This window comes from Sapajus apella, unplaced genomic scaffold, assembly GCF_009761245.1.
Source record: "Sapajus apella isolate SASKATOON/1434 unplaced genomic scaffold, GSC_monkey_1.0 scaffold162, whole genome shotgun sequence".
NCBI lineage: Eukaryota > Metazoa > Chordata > Mammalia > Primates > Cebidae > Sapajus > Sapajus apella.
In genome coordinates this window covers 1054195-1068338 of record NW_022437102.1, presented here as the reverse complement: position 1 = coordinate 1068338, position 14144 = coordinate 1054195, and the positions used below count along the sequence as shown (strand labels likewise).

Below are 14144 nucleotides of genomic sequence, written 5' to 3'. Positions count from 1 at the left end.
GGCCTTGGCAGAAGTCTTCAACACTCTACCAGTCCTGCTTCTCTTGCCCCAAGGCCTGGTGCTCCCTTCAGAGTACGCAGCCTGGGGACACGATTTAGTGAAAGCATCTAACAGGGAGTCCCTTTCAATGCCAGCATCAGGTGTGCAAAGGAAAAATAGGCTCAGCCCTGATTCTGGACTGTAGCTGCAGACTATTGGTGGGGGTTGAGGAGGTCAGGTAGGACCTCCAGAGGACAGATGCTCTGAGAGCTGGGGAGAATCACACAGCTGGGGTCAAACAGGCACCAGCGAGGGTCAGAGGCAGGGGCAACCAGTGTGGGAATCCCTCAGCAGGAATGGAGAGACCTCGATTGGCGCTGTAACCTCAAAGCTGAGTGGCTGTGTGACCTTGGAAAAGTTCTTCACTGTCCCTGAGCTTCACTCACCTCGTCTGTAAAATGGAGATAAAAATAGCTACTGATTGGGTGGTACGAGGATTAAACAAATGAGTGCAAGGAAGTGTACCTAATAAATCGCAGCTTCTTCGTGTTTACGGAGCGAATAAACAGCACAAGACGCTGCTCTGAGTCCTGCTTTAACTTCATCACCGATAAAGTGGGTGACATAAACTTAAAGGGCTTGTTGAGGACAGGAAGTACGTGGATCTCCAACTCCAGTGTGTCTCAAAGTCACCTGGGGGGCTTGTTAAAACAGAGTGTGGGCTCCCTGCCCTGAGTTTCTGATCCAGGATCTCTGGAGTGGGGGTCTGAGAACAGACTGCATCCAGGCAACCCCGCTGCTGTCGGCCCAGGGACCACACTTTGAGAACCACTGCTCTTGCTGAAGCACTTGGAAGAGTCGCTATGGTCAAAACTCAACAGATGTTAACTGTGATTATTCTGAGTACGAGGGTGTTCAAATCATCTATTTCCGATCCCTCTCAAGTAGAGCACCAATTTTCTTCACACTTGGATAAGACAAGTAAAGTCTACATTCTTCTCTGAGCTGCCACCACATGTCCCGAGGCATTGGAATTTGTTACTCTTTCAGAATGAGGAAAAATGAAAAGGGATGAGAATGGGTGCAGGTGTGACATGGTAAAAGCCCCATAAAACTGCATGCCTCAACCATACCTCGGCTTTCTGTTGAAACTGCTCTCTGTAACCGAGATGTGACAGGCAAGCAGTCCAAACCCATGCCAACTTTGCCCCTGTGACTTGTAATAAGTAACTAAGGTCTGTAATTTCCACCCTACCCAGTGTAAATTACACCCTACAATGTGTAAACTAACGCTTCCTTTGACTTCTGTGAACCTCTTAAGTAACAATCGGAATGTCCGAAGCCTCACACCCTCACCCCTGCCCAGCAGGTGGTTTACAGAATGTCCAAAGTCCACTGGCCCTCGGAATGTCCAAAGCCCCTCGCCCCTCGCCCCCGCCCCCGCCCAGGAGGTGGTTTACAGTCATAAAAGGTCTTGACACCCTCCTTTTGGGGCCACGGGTTGGAGAGACGCGAGTCCTCCGTGGCCGCCGGCAATAAATGACCCTCTGAATTGGCTTACTTTTGTCTCAGTGGTGATTTCACGCTTGCTTGCTTACAACACAGGCTTCTACTGCAAAAAAATTTAAGAAGAAGAAGAAAAAAAAAAGCCCTGGAAATCCAGAGAGCTGGACAGTGGTTCCAGTGTGTAACGGCGGACACGCCTGACGGCAATAACGCAGGCGCTTCGTGAGAATGACCCTAGGGTCTAAGAAGGATGTGTGTGGAGTTCCGAGGTAAGAATCCCGGAATGGCCAATCTGGAGGTTCACTCCCTATCTATAAAGGAATCCAAACCCCTGGCCATTCCCTGGAACGCAGGCTGCACAGGGGATCAAGGCCCTTTAGTTTTGGTTAAGTGATGGCTGCTAGCTAGAGACTCCTAAGTGAAAACACTGTTATCAACTGCATGCTTTTTACAAATGGTAGCAGTTCTACCAGTCGGCCTGCAGTCACCGGTCCACCCCTGCATGCAAGTTCTCAATAAGCCCTTTATCCCTCACTGGCTCTGGGTCTCTTCTTCAACCTCTCGGCCACGGTATTATCCGTACTGGAGTTGACTGGGGTCCGGGATGACACAGTTGTGCCAGTTAAGTGATTTGGGGCAAATTATTTAACTTCTGGGATCCTCAGCCACCGCCTCTATCAAACAAGGGATTTAGAATCTCTATACGGCATTTTCCGAACAATCAGGTTTTTCCAAAATTCAAGCTGAAGAAGGTGAGATGCAGAGTGGCTAAGGAACTTGCCCAAGGCCCCAGGGCTCAGCTAGTCCGTGACAAAGTGAATTTTGAATTCAGGGTCCTGCTGTTAGGCCCGCAGTAATGGCCTCAACAAAACACATATGTACCTATTGATATTTTTAAAATGTATGGCAAATGTGCCCTCTCAAATCATCTTGCAAACCTCCAGAATTGCAACTTACCCTCTTGGGACACCACTGATCTAAATCTGTCCACTCTAAATGCTGAATCATGGACCCAAAGAGAAAATTATTTCAACTATGCAGAAAACAGATGTAGATGCATCTCCTGGCTTTGTAAGCAAAGCCTTCAGGGTCTTGATGAGAAACAGTGGATCAAATAGGTTATGCGGTCTGGAGTGAGAACAGGAAGGGCCAAACATTCCAGGAAGTCTCTGAGTGTACCCTCCATGGAAAAGGCCCTATAAATGGATGACAAATGAATGAACCATCCAGGATTTTCTTTTTTTTTTTTTTTTGAGACTGAGTGTCACTCTGTCACCCAGGCTGGAGTGCAGTGGCACTATCTTGGCTCACTACAGCCTCCGTCTCCTGAGTTCAAGCTATCCTCCTGCCTGAGCCTCCTGAGTCGCTGAAATTACAGGCACATACCACCATGCCCAGCTAATTTTTGTATTTTTAGTAGAGATGGGGTTTCACCATGTTGACCATGCTGGTCTCGATCTCTTGACCTTGCAATTCGCCCGCCTCGGCCTCCGTAAGTACTAGGATGAGCCGCCGCACCCAGCCCCATCCACAGTTTTCTATCTTGTATATCCTGGCCTGATTTAGAATTGATTTTCTTGTGTTATGAAAAGCATAGCCACCTGAGAAATCAGAAACCCAAATTTTACCCAGAAAACATTTTAAAGAATGAGACTGATTTTGTGGTGGGTCATGAGAAGTGTAATCGATACACGGAGACCCATGTCTCGGGTAGGTGGGTGATCAAACAACAGTCCAATGCTGATCCATCATGGGGGCCTCTGGAAGACCGGCCCAGTCCAAAAAGTCCACACACGTTAGCCAGACAATCACTCAACAATGAGCAGTGTAGCGCCGTGCTATGGTCATGCTAGATGACTCATCAAGCTTTCTTGTTTTTAGAAGATGCCTTTACTCTAGAATGTCCTGACCCTTCGCCTCACCCATCAAATTCTTCCTCACATTTCACAACATAACTTCACTTCTTAGGACCTTGGCTTCCTCAACCATAAAGAGTGAATAACAAATGTGTCAACAATTTATTTAGTCTTGAGACAGGGTCTTGCTCTGTCACCCAGGCTGGAGTGCACTGGCGCAGTCATAGCTCTCCGCAGCGTCAAATTCCTGGGCTCAAGCAATCCTCCCACCTAAGCTTCCCAAGTAGCAGTGATTACAGGTGTGCCCCACCACACCCAGCTAAATTTTATATATATCTGTAGAGATGGGGTTTCGCTATGTTGCCCAGGCTGGTCTTGGACTCTCCTGCTCAGGCAATCCTTCCACGTCAGCCTCCCAAAGTCCTGGGATTACAGGCATGAGCCACTGTGCCCGGCCCCATGTCAACTCACTGTTGGGCAAATTAACTGCGATGATTCGTGTGAAGGGCTTAGGGCATGGCACCTTTTAACTAACGGGTATTGGCAATCATCAATAATAATTATTATAAAGAGTTTATAGTAAGCTCAAGGTTCTACATTTAAGGTCTGACCCCAAAATTTCCTCAAATATCAGGCATCAAGTTCTTTTCTTCTTCACTCACTCTCTCTTCTACCTTCAAGTAAGGTTGGGATAGCATTTTTCCCATCATTGAAAGGAAGGTCTTCAAGCTGCCCAATTCCCTCTATTTCATCAAATACCAACACTGCCTGTCACCTCTCCCCATGTAACAATGTAAAAGACACAGGAATGGGAAGAGGAGACACCTGACTCATCAGGTGGGCTGTGGGTGCAACTTTGTAAGCTTAGGCAAGACTCTTATCATTTTTAAAATTGAGTTACAGCTTTGCTGTTATTCTCAGCGGCACAATTTCTAAAACAAGTTTTACAAGAAGGCAGAACATGCAACAAGAGAACGCTACCCGGGCCAGCAGACAGGGGGCTGGCAGAGATATGGTCCCTTGCCTTGGCCATGGTTGGTAACCAGCCTCTAAGACTATTCCTAAAGATCCCTGCCCCCTGGTTTTCATGCCCTGTGTAGCCTCTCCTATACTGTATCAGAGCTGGGCTGTATGACTAACGGAATTCAGCAGAAGTAACGGTATATGACATCCCAGATTCGGTTTTGCCTTCCTCTCTGTTGAAACTGCTTACTCTGGGAAAAGCTAGCTGCTAGGTAATAAGAATATGTGAACAGTCCTAAGGAAATGAGGACTCCACTCCTGTGAGTAAACTATATGGATGCAGAGTCTTCAGCCCCAATCAAGCCTTCAGATGACTCCAACCCCTGACGTCATCTTAACTGTAATTTCATTAAAGGTTAACAGTCATAATCCCCAACCAAGCTACTCCTAGATTCCTAATTTTCAGAAACTGTGAGATAATAAATGTTTGACATCTCAGTTGCTAAGTTTTGGGGGTATCCAGCTGTGTCGCAATAAATAATTAATATATACAGGGAGGGTCCCTAAGGCTCCCTGAAATCATTACACAAGACAATCCCTCCAGGTTCCTTCCAGCTCTAAGATCCCCTAATTCCAGGGCTTGAAATTTAAAGAAGACATTTTTACTTTTGTGGATTTACATCCGTGAAGAAGTTCCAAAGATGACATACGAAGCTAATGAAATGTGAGTCTAAATTCTTTGATGGTATCATACGGGCAAACCCCTTCACTGCTGAGTTATTACATAAAGTCCATGAAGACACAATAAAAAAGAAAGAAAAAGTACATTAAAAGACTGTAAGGTTAGTTAGGGTCCAGAATATGCAGGTGAGAAGCATCAAGTTTTATAAACATGTTGTCTCCAGCAAAATTCAAAATACTACACTGAGCTAATAAATGCATCTACAGTCTGGAAAATAATTTAAAACAATCCAACTTCTTTTAGAAGAACAGACAGGTATTTGCTTAAACTCACTGAGGAATGGTTACCTGATAGGGCTGCTAAAGGCCCCCAGGTAAAAGATAACCCACCCCTGTATCATGACTGTGACCCTAAAATCTGCAGAGGTGAGGCCCCTGTACAGCACAAAATAAGGACCTGGGCTCAGCAGCTCATGAGTGTCTGGGTCTTACAAGCTCTAATTCACAGAGCTTCAGTGCAGTGATACAAAAAATAGGTTCTAGAATCAAACAGTCTAGGTTTAATCCCAAGCTCCACCTCTTTCTGGCTGTGTGACCATGACATAATTATAAAACCTTTCCTAGCAACAGTTTCCTAGTCTGTAAAATGAAGAAAGTATGTGAAATGACATGAGTTATTTTATGTAAAGCTTTAGCATGATGTCTGGCATATTTCAAGGGCTGATTAACTGATTTTACTATAATACATTATTACTGAGAAATGACGTTCAAAGCCAGGAGCAGAAGGAAAAATGGGGACTTCCTTAAGAGGTGGTCTGATATCAGAAGATATCACTCGTCCACTTTCCATAATAACATAATAACTGCCATAATAACTTTCCATAATAACTGCCATTATGGCAGTTCTTAAATACATCCACAAATTCTTAGATGTTACTCTCATTGAGAGCCTGGTGTGTGCTGCCTGGGCTTCTGTGACCATTTCAACTGACAGAATACGTTTATCAGAAATGACACTATGTGGCTTCTGAGGCCAGGTCAAGAAAAGTACTTCCTTTCTGCCTTGCTTATGGGAATACTTACACTTAAAGCCTTTAGTTGCCATGTAAGCAGCTGACTTCCTAGACCTGCCATGTTGTGAGGAAGCTCAAACTAGCCCAGGCAGAGACCACATGAGGCTATGAGTCTAGAAGAAAGGTAGGCTGGGTCACTACCTACTGTTCCAGCTCCAGCCACACACTAATGCCACCTGTATGAGGGACCCCAAACCAGAACCACTCAGGGAAGCCCTTCTCAAATCTCTGGCCCATAGAAACCATGAGAGCTAATAAAATAATTGGTGCTATTTTAAGTCATTAAGTGTTAGGTGATTTTTTTCAGGCAGCATTACAGAAGTAGAATATCTATAATGAGTGTATGCGATACTCATATACAGCTAGCTTCCCCTGCCTCCACCTCATTTCATCCTCACAATTGCACTGGGAAGAACATGTTATATTTTCATTTTATAATGATGAAATAGGCTCCAAAAGGGTAACTGAATTGTCTAAGATTACATGAAATGAGCAGCAAATGGGATCTCCTGTTCAGCAATTCTGACACCAGTTCCAGCCATTGTCTTTCTTCTGTACAATAGCTAAGTCCTAGAATAGACCTGAACTGGAAAGGCAAGAAAAAAAATACACATATCCATACACACATGTGCATGAGTGAAGATCAAAGGGGGTCATTCTGCTCCATCTTCTGAGGCACACAGAGGCCAGACCACCACTGAAACAGCACTGCCCCGACAACAGAAATATGCAAGAATAAGACAGGCAGCTATTTGAAAGTCACGTAATTAGCAAACGATAATAGGGCTAAAGGACTGAAGAGGGCCCGTTGTTCCTATCACCAGATAGCTCAGCTGACAGCCCTGGCATCATGATAGAAGAGTTTTCAGAAACGCTTTTTGGAACCCAGAGAAGTTTCAGCAACACCCACAGATGGTGACAGCATCACTGGTTACGTGGCCCTGCACCCTGACAGGATGTCAAGATGAGCTTCAGCACTTGGAACCAAAAAGTGCTGTGATGATGAAGGGAGTTTCTATTTTGACTCCACTGACTGACATTTCTTGTCTGCCTCTGGCTTTTTCGCTAAAATCCTTCAAGACACCAAATGATGGAGACTGAGGAAGTATACTGCTCTTGATTAGGAAGCCAGCACCTTGCAGAAAGTGCTCTGGAATATGACTACAGCAGGCTAAGACTTTTAAGTGCATCTACAGAAGTTCTGAACAGGACCCTGGGTTCATCACAGAAGAATTCGATTAAAAATAACTTCCTAAGAATCTAAGAAATTAACATGATCAGTAAAGACAAAGAAAGAGAAGAAAAACAAAATCTAATTCTTAGGAACGAAAGACTAGAAAATAAGTTGTACTAGAAGACAACATGGCTATTCAGGCAGACACCCAGCTACCTGCAAGGAGTTATTTTTCCATGCTCTGTGGCACCTGAAACCCCAGCGAGACAGAACCGTTCAATTCCCTGGAAAGGAGACTGAAGCCAGGGAGCCAGTGGTCTAGCTCAGCGGATTCCCCCAACAGCACACACGGATGCCAGCAAGCTAAGATCCACTGGCTTGAAATTCTCACTGCCAGCACAGCACTCTGAAGTCTACCTGGGAGGATCCAGCTTGGTGGGGAATGGGGCGTCCACCATACTGAGGCCTGAGTACGCGGCTTCCCCTCACAGTGGTAAGGGGAGAGAAACTCCTGGCTGGAGATGTAACAGCAGGAAGAGAAATCTCCCAGCAAGCATGACTCATTTTCTCTCATTTATGCCTTCTTTTCCCCTTTTCCTTTTTTATTTTCCACCTCCACGATTCTTATTTGTTCTTTAGTTTCTAAGTCATAATAGTGTAAATGCACTTGGGGAAAAAATGTGCTCACTTTGGTACATCTCACCGGGTTAGCAGAGTTCCCATCCAAACCAACCCTTTCTACACCAACCCCATGGCTATGATCTGCTAGCAGAGAACTTGAAATGAATCCAGTATGTCTTCACCAAGGCAAGAATGGAAGAGCCCTAAGTGAGGGATCTCCCCGGACCAGCCTAGAACAAAGGAACCTGTTAACATGGCTCAGTGCCTGTTTTCTTAATATTATTAAGAAATATGCAGATATTAGCTAACACAAGCCACTGACAATGTTAACATGGTTCAGTGCCCATTTTCTTAATATTATTAGGAAATACAGAGATATTAACTAACACAAGCCACTGACAATGGTTGTCAAAGACTGAAGGACAGTGGGCCTGGCATATAGTCACGGTGAATAAATGTGCAGCATTTATCACATCCTAACATCTGTACTTATTTATTTATCATCTCTCCCCTAACTCCTATGACAGAATGGAGAGAACCAGAGGGAAGGGGGTTCCATCTTTTTTTTGTTGCTGTTGTTCACGCTGTTTCCCAATACACAAAACAGAGACACAAAACACGAGTACAATAAATGTTTGCTGAATGGATAGATAAATGAATGAGTGATGGCGAAGCAGTGGAACCACGTCCTCGCCCAGGTTCTCTGGGTTTCGCTGAAGGACCAACTCACTAGGTCCTCAATTCTTTCCTGCTATGATGGACATTTGTTTCACACGGTTCCTTCTCACATGGCACATTCCTCCTTGGATATTCTCTGACAGACATCCTCTACCTCTCCAGCAATCCATACTTCAACCAGGCTTGAGAAACCTGAGACATGCTCCTATCCTCAAGGGCTCTACTTGGCCATTTGTTTAAAGTCTCCTCCGTCACCACTGAACTTCCAAAGAACTTAGTCTACACCACTGAGGAAGCCCCGTGTTTTTAAGTGACATGGGATAGCCACATTTTTAGTTACAATGGATGGTATCACCAATATTACTAATAACCCCATTCAAACAAATGGCATACCACAGTTTGCAAAGTGTTCTCTCTTTAGGGAGTCTGAAGTCTAAGCATTCTTCTTTATTCCAGAAAATGGAATAAAGGTCACATCTGTGTTTAACCAAAAATAATAAAAACCATCATTTTGAAAATGTACTATGTGTGAGGCGCTAGTCAAGGCTTTATATGACCATCCTATTTACTGCTCACAAATACTCCATGAAGCACGTCTAATTTTCTGAAGTTTACTGCTGAGACACCTGGAGTTCACAGAAGTTAAGGCAACTGGCTCAAGTGTGCTCAATGCATAAATTGCTAACGCTGGGATATGAATTTAGTCTTGTCTATGTCTGAAAAGGCCTTCCTATGAATAGCAATGCTCCAATTCGTCTCCACCATGAGAAGTGGAAATGCGTGTATGGGTGTTCACTGCACATATCAGCATGGATGCAGGTATCTGAGGAAATAGAATACTGTTAAGTGTCCCACAGTTCCAAAGAGCTGCTAAGAAAGAAAGCAGCCTCTAAAAGGGGAGAAGTGATATTAAGCTATAAAAGTTCAAATAAATGCTTTAAATAAGGAACCAGTCCCAAGTTCAAATTAATGCTTTAAATAAGGAGCCAGTCCCTGTTTCTGAATTGCAGAGGCTGTTTATATGGTGAAGTGATAATGAAGTCTAAGGGAACTGCCCAACTGGGCCACAACTCCAGGTGCACCATTCACACCATAGTCTAAGAAACAGGGCCTACAGGATGACAGCTAGGTGTAGAAACCCTGGGCATGTCAATATGAACCAAACAGACACAAGTGCAAGTTTCTACCCCTTAGCTCCTCTTAATATCTGTGGATTAAGCCTTCGTGTATCCCATTTTCAGATGGGAAAACTGAGGCTCAAGAGAGGCTAAATGACTTGTCAGGCCATTCAGCAAAGTTAGCGAGCAAGCCAGACTTACACACCGGGCTAGAATCAACAATGCCAGTTCTTGGCATCTGGCTGTGTTTCCAGAAGGCATCTGCAAGGGGTGAGGGCAATAGGGACTTTGGACAACTTCCTCCCCAGGCTGCAGGTGCCCTTTACCTCGCATTTCTCCACGACTGGCTGCTGCCCACACTCGGAGCTGTTGCCTGCCACGATGCCAGCCCGAAGGTTCTCGCTGTCTCCAGTGCCCTCCTCCATGGAGTAGGTCTTGGAGTGGTTGCCTCGTCGATGGGCAGGGGCTCGGCCCTGGGCCAGGTTGAGCTGCCTGCGGAGGGCGCGGTTCTCCTCCTCCACCTCACGCATGCGCACCTCCAGGCTCTCTCGCTCCCGCTGGCTGGAGGCCGTGTACCTGGGGCTGTGCGCCTGGGACTCCAGCGGTGACAGAGACACGGGCTTTCCATCTGGGGAGCGACAGACCCGAGAAGCATTAAACAGGATGAACCATGCCACAAGCCCCTCCAAGTTTCCCAGACATCCATTACTACATGGTGAAGCTCCTTGCACAATCCCATGTTTAAGGGAAGCAGATGGAAAGTGAGTTACAAATAAACGCATCCAGATTGAACTGGGAACAAAGTTGAGAACAGAACAACTTATTATGGTGATAGAAACTAATAGGCTTTTTAGAGATGGCAATCGCAATAAAACTGTTTCTAATTAAACGTACTGTCTTCCTCTACTTGGCATGTTTCTACATAGGCATTCTTAACAATAAAGAATTATGGGCCGTGTGCAGTGGCTCACGCCTGTAATCCCATGAAACAAGTGTAATCTCTTGATCACAAGGTCAAGAGATCGAGACCATCGTGGCCAACATGGTGAAATCCCACCTCAACTAAAAATACGAAAATTAGCAGGGTGTGGTGGCATGCGCCTGTAGTCACAGCTACTTGGGTGTCTGAGGCAGGAGAATCGCTTAAACCCAGGAGGCAGAGGTTGCAGTGGGCCGAGACACACCGCTGCACTCCAGCCTGGTTAGAGAGAGAGACTCTCTCTCAAAAAAAAAAAAAAAAAAAAAAGGATTAGGAAAACAAAGGGTAGGGGGGATTGGAGAGAGACAGTGGAGGGGAGAAGGAGTATGAGGAAGTAGAGGAGGGCAAGAGAGGAAGAGGAGGAGTAAACGGAAAAAAGATGGTAATAATGACTACGTTTATTGAGCTCTTCCTATGCAAACTCCTATACATCTTTCAAAATCCTGTTTTCAAAGCATCACCTCTCAGGGGAAACCATCCTCCATTTGCAGGCAAGGTATCTTTCCACATATTCCTATAATGATTTGAATGTAGCGCTACGAAAACATGTATCTGCCATACTGTATTTGGTAAACGGTTTTACTAAATGTTTCCTATGAAGACTGGGAGTTCAAGGTAGGCAAAGGCAGGTCTTACTTGTCTTTGTGGTAACGTGTCACAAAGTCTGAGAAATGCCAGAAGGGTGGATGCATGGTTCCATGCCAAGAATAAAATAATTAAAGGCAACATAGAAGAAAGATATAGGAGCATGACCCATCTTAAGGTTTTCCCAGGAAAACAGTTACCATTAAAGTGAGTGCCAGCAACACTCTATGAACATCACATAACCCTGCAATAAAGACTCAGGCACAGAGAGGATACACAAGTCTCTCAGTGTGATACCGGCAGAATGGTGGGGTCTGAATTCGCAACCAGGTCTCTCTGATGGCGAGCCTGTGCACTCTCCATTTAAGTAAACGTTTATTACAGGTTATTCAAAGAGCTAACATTTAAAAAACTTATTAGTGTAAAAACCCCATCTCCCAAGAATACTTAGCGTATCACCTTGTATACAGTAGGTGCTCAAGGCATGCTTACTGTTCAGGGGTCCCAGTGACACAAGGCATACCCAAAGCCATCACTTGTTTCTGCTTCCACTCTGCAGAAATCCTGGGCTCCAACTATGTACAGCCACCTCAGGGATTACCAAGCAAAAAAGCATTATCTCTATAAAATCATCCTCTCAGCTGCCTGTCCAAAAAAACAAAACAAAACAAAAAAAAACAAAAAAAACACTCTTCTTTTTCCATACTTCAAGTTTTTCCTTCCTGCCCAAACCCCACTGAGCTTCCAAACTGTCCCAGAGAGTCTCTGTGACTCACAAACTTGAGGATTAAAGAATGTGATGAATTACACCCTATACATCTCACTTGTGCTGTGTCGACCTCTGCCCAGGGCTTGTGATGTATCTTTGGACCTTAACAAATAGGACTCATTTTTTTTTCCCTCTTAATCACCTCAGGGTTAAATGCCTAAGCTCCTGGTCCTCTCCTATCAATACAACAAATATGCTTCGCTGAAGTGCACTGCCTGGGACCACAAAATCAAAGGCCAAGGCAGAATCGGTAGAGGACGTGAAATCACAGGCTGATTAGGGTTGCATTGTCACCGGCTGGCCAATTACAAGCTTCAACCCAAACTTTTGAAGATCTGTCTCCCTGTTTGGTACAAGTGAGAATGAAAAGGAAGAGGCAGCTATTCATAATTGTGTTTTCTCAACTACCATAGACCCTTTGAGCAGGAGTGGGTCAAGATGAACATCTGGCTTCCACAGGAATTACGCTTTCTTTACCATCTACACGGATGTGCACCAGGCTAGGGAGCTCATGCTGATAATGCCTTAGGTTGCTAACAGCGCAAGGAAGTGGTAACAGTTATCCTCATTACTGATCCAGAGACTCAGACTAAAGTTTAAACCGTGTTCCCATTATGCTGCCGCTTGACTGTAAACAAGGTCTACTGGATGTTGCGCTCGGCTATGCTCCTGCATTTATGTGCTAAGTTAAGAGGTAAAAGGCCGGGCATGGTAGCTCACACCTGTAATCCCAACATTTTGGGAGGCCAAGGCGGGCAGGTCACGAGGTCAGGAGTTCGAGACAATCCTGGCCAACATAGTGAAATCCTATCTCTACTAAAAATACAAAAAATTAGCCGGGTGTGATGGCACATGACTGTAATCCCAGCAACTCGGGAGACTGAGGCAGGAGAATCACTTGAACCTGGGAGGCGGAGGTTGCAGTGAGCAAAGACTGTGCCATTGCACTCCAGCCCACCCATCCCCACCAAAAAAGATAAAGCTCTGGAGACTGAGAGGGTCTCCTCCTCAGGAAAGGATTCTGGAGCATTGGGGCAGAAGTGCAGGAAGGTCAACAGGGTCCTAGGGGCTCTAGAAAATTCACAAATGGGACCTGTGAGTTTGATCTTTGGAGGGGTTACATCAATGCTCTGAGCTTCGTTTTTCTCTTCTGTGAAATGGGAACATAACATAAACAAGAATAACGGTAGCCTTAAGAAAGATTAACAAAATACAGAGGACTGTGCCCCTTATCGGGAGGTGCTTGGCATCAGTGAGTTCTTGTGACCCTTTCTCAGTGAGGGAAAGTCATGCCACGTGTAAGATGAGTTGATGATGTAAAGAATAAAACACCGTATTTTCACAACACAGGGTTGTTCTGCGTGTTGTATATGGGAACGAGCAGTCAACAGACCTTGGCTTCCTTGGTTATGTCCTCTGAGATGAGGCACTGCTGACCTTCCTGCCTTCATCCTTAGCCAGGTTCAAGGTTAATCCTTACAAACATGGAGGGACAGGCAAGCAGACTTCACCAAAGAGGCTTGGTCACATTCTCCAGCCCCTCTCCTGAAAGCCCCATATTTTAAACATTTATGTAAATTATAATTGCTTGATTAAGGTCTTAAGACAAATGCTGTTCGACATCCTGTGTGTCCATTTCTGCACTGCTTTAGAACCCAAATGGTTTTAATCAAACTTAACTCTCAAAGACTTCCAGGGGTTTTCCCCACTATTAAAAGCCCTAGAGATTTGTCACCAATGAAGCCATACCAAATAACTAATGTCAGGTCTCAAAGAGAGGAACCAATGCTGAAAAAAAGCAACATTCATGCTGTGCCCAACTCCTGGCATGGAAGAAGTGCTCAATTAATGGCAGGACTGCCCTTTCTGGTCTGTTCCGCTATCTTGGGCCAGCCCCTTCCTTTTCCTCAGCCAGTTTCGCCTTCTGAAAGGCGGGGCCCTGAGATGTGCTCCGAGTCCCCTATCAGCTCTAACCCTTCGGAGCTGTATGGTCCAGATGATCCCAACACCACATGATCAGAAGTGAATACATGTGGGCCCGGCTGCCTTGCCAGATTCACAGCTCATTCTAGTTTTATTCGTCCTGACTCCGGCTTTTATTCCTGGACTATTCCTTTTTCTGGCTCCTGTCCTTTTTGCTCAGGCTTCTCCTGTCTCTGAGA

The 14144-nt window shown here is 45.2% G+C and overlaps 1 protein-coding gene and 1 long non-coding RNA gene across 4 annotated transcripts in view; both read right to left on the bottom strand.

The window, feature by feature from the left end:
- LARGE1 (LARGE xylosyl- and glucuronyltransferase 1) overlaps positions 1-14144 on the bottom strand; it is a 559679-nt gene that overhangs the window by 356375 nt on the left and 189160 nt on the right. For 2 of the 3 annotated variants that reach the window (XM_032266924.1, XM_032266925.1), the window contains one exon: positions 9976-10277. In XM_032266924.1, the coding sequence (XP_032122815.1) occupies positions 9976-10277 (302 nt within the window). Of the gene's footprint in view, positions 1-9975; positions 10278-12886; positions 12960-14144 lie in introns of those variants that run through there. The other variant, XM_032266923.1, reaches the window with a different exon arrangement.
- Positions 7462-9968, bottom strand: LOC116542143. Its single transcript, XR_004265087.1, has 2 exons — positions 8225-9968; positions 7462-8125 (listed from the first exon to the last, which is right to left on the bottom strand). It is a non-coding gene; the product is annotated as an uncharacterized LOC116542143 (long non-coding RNA).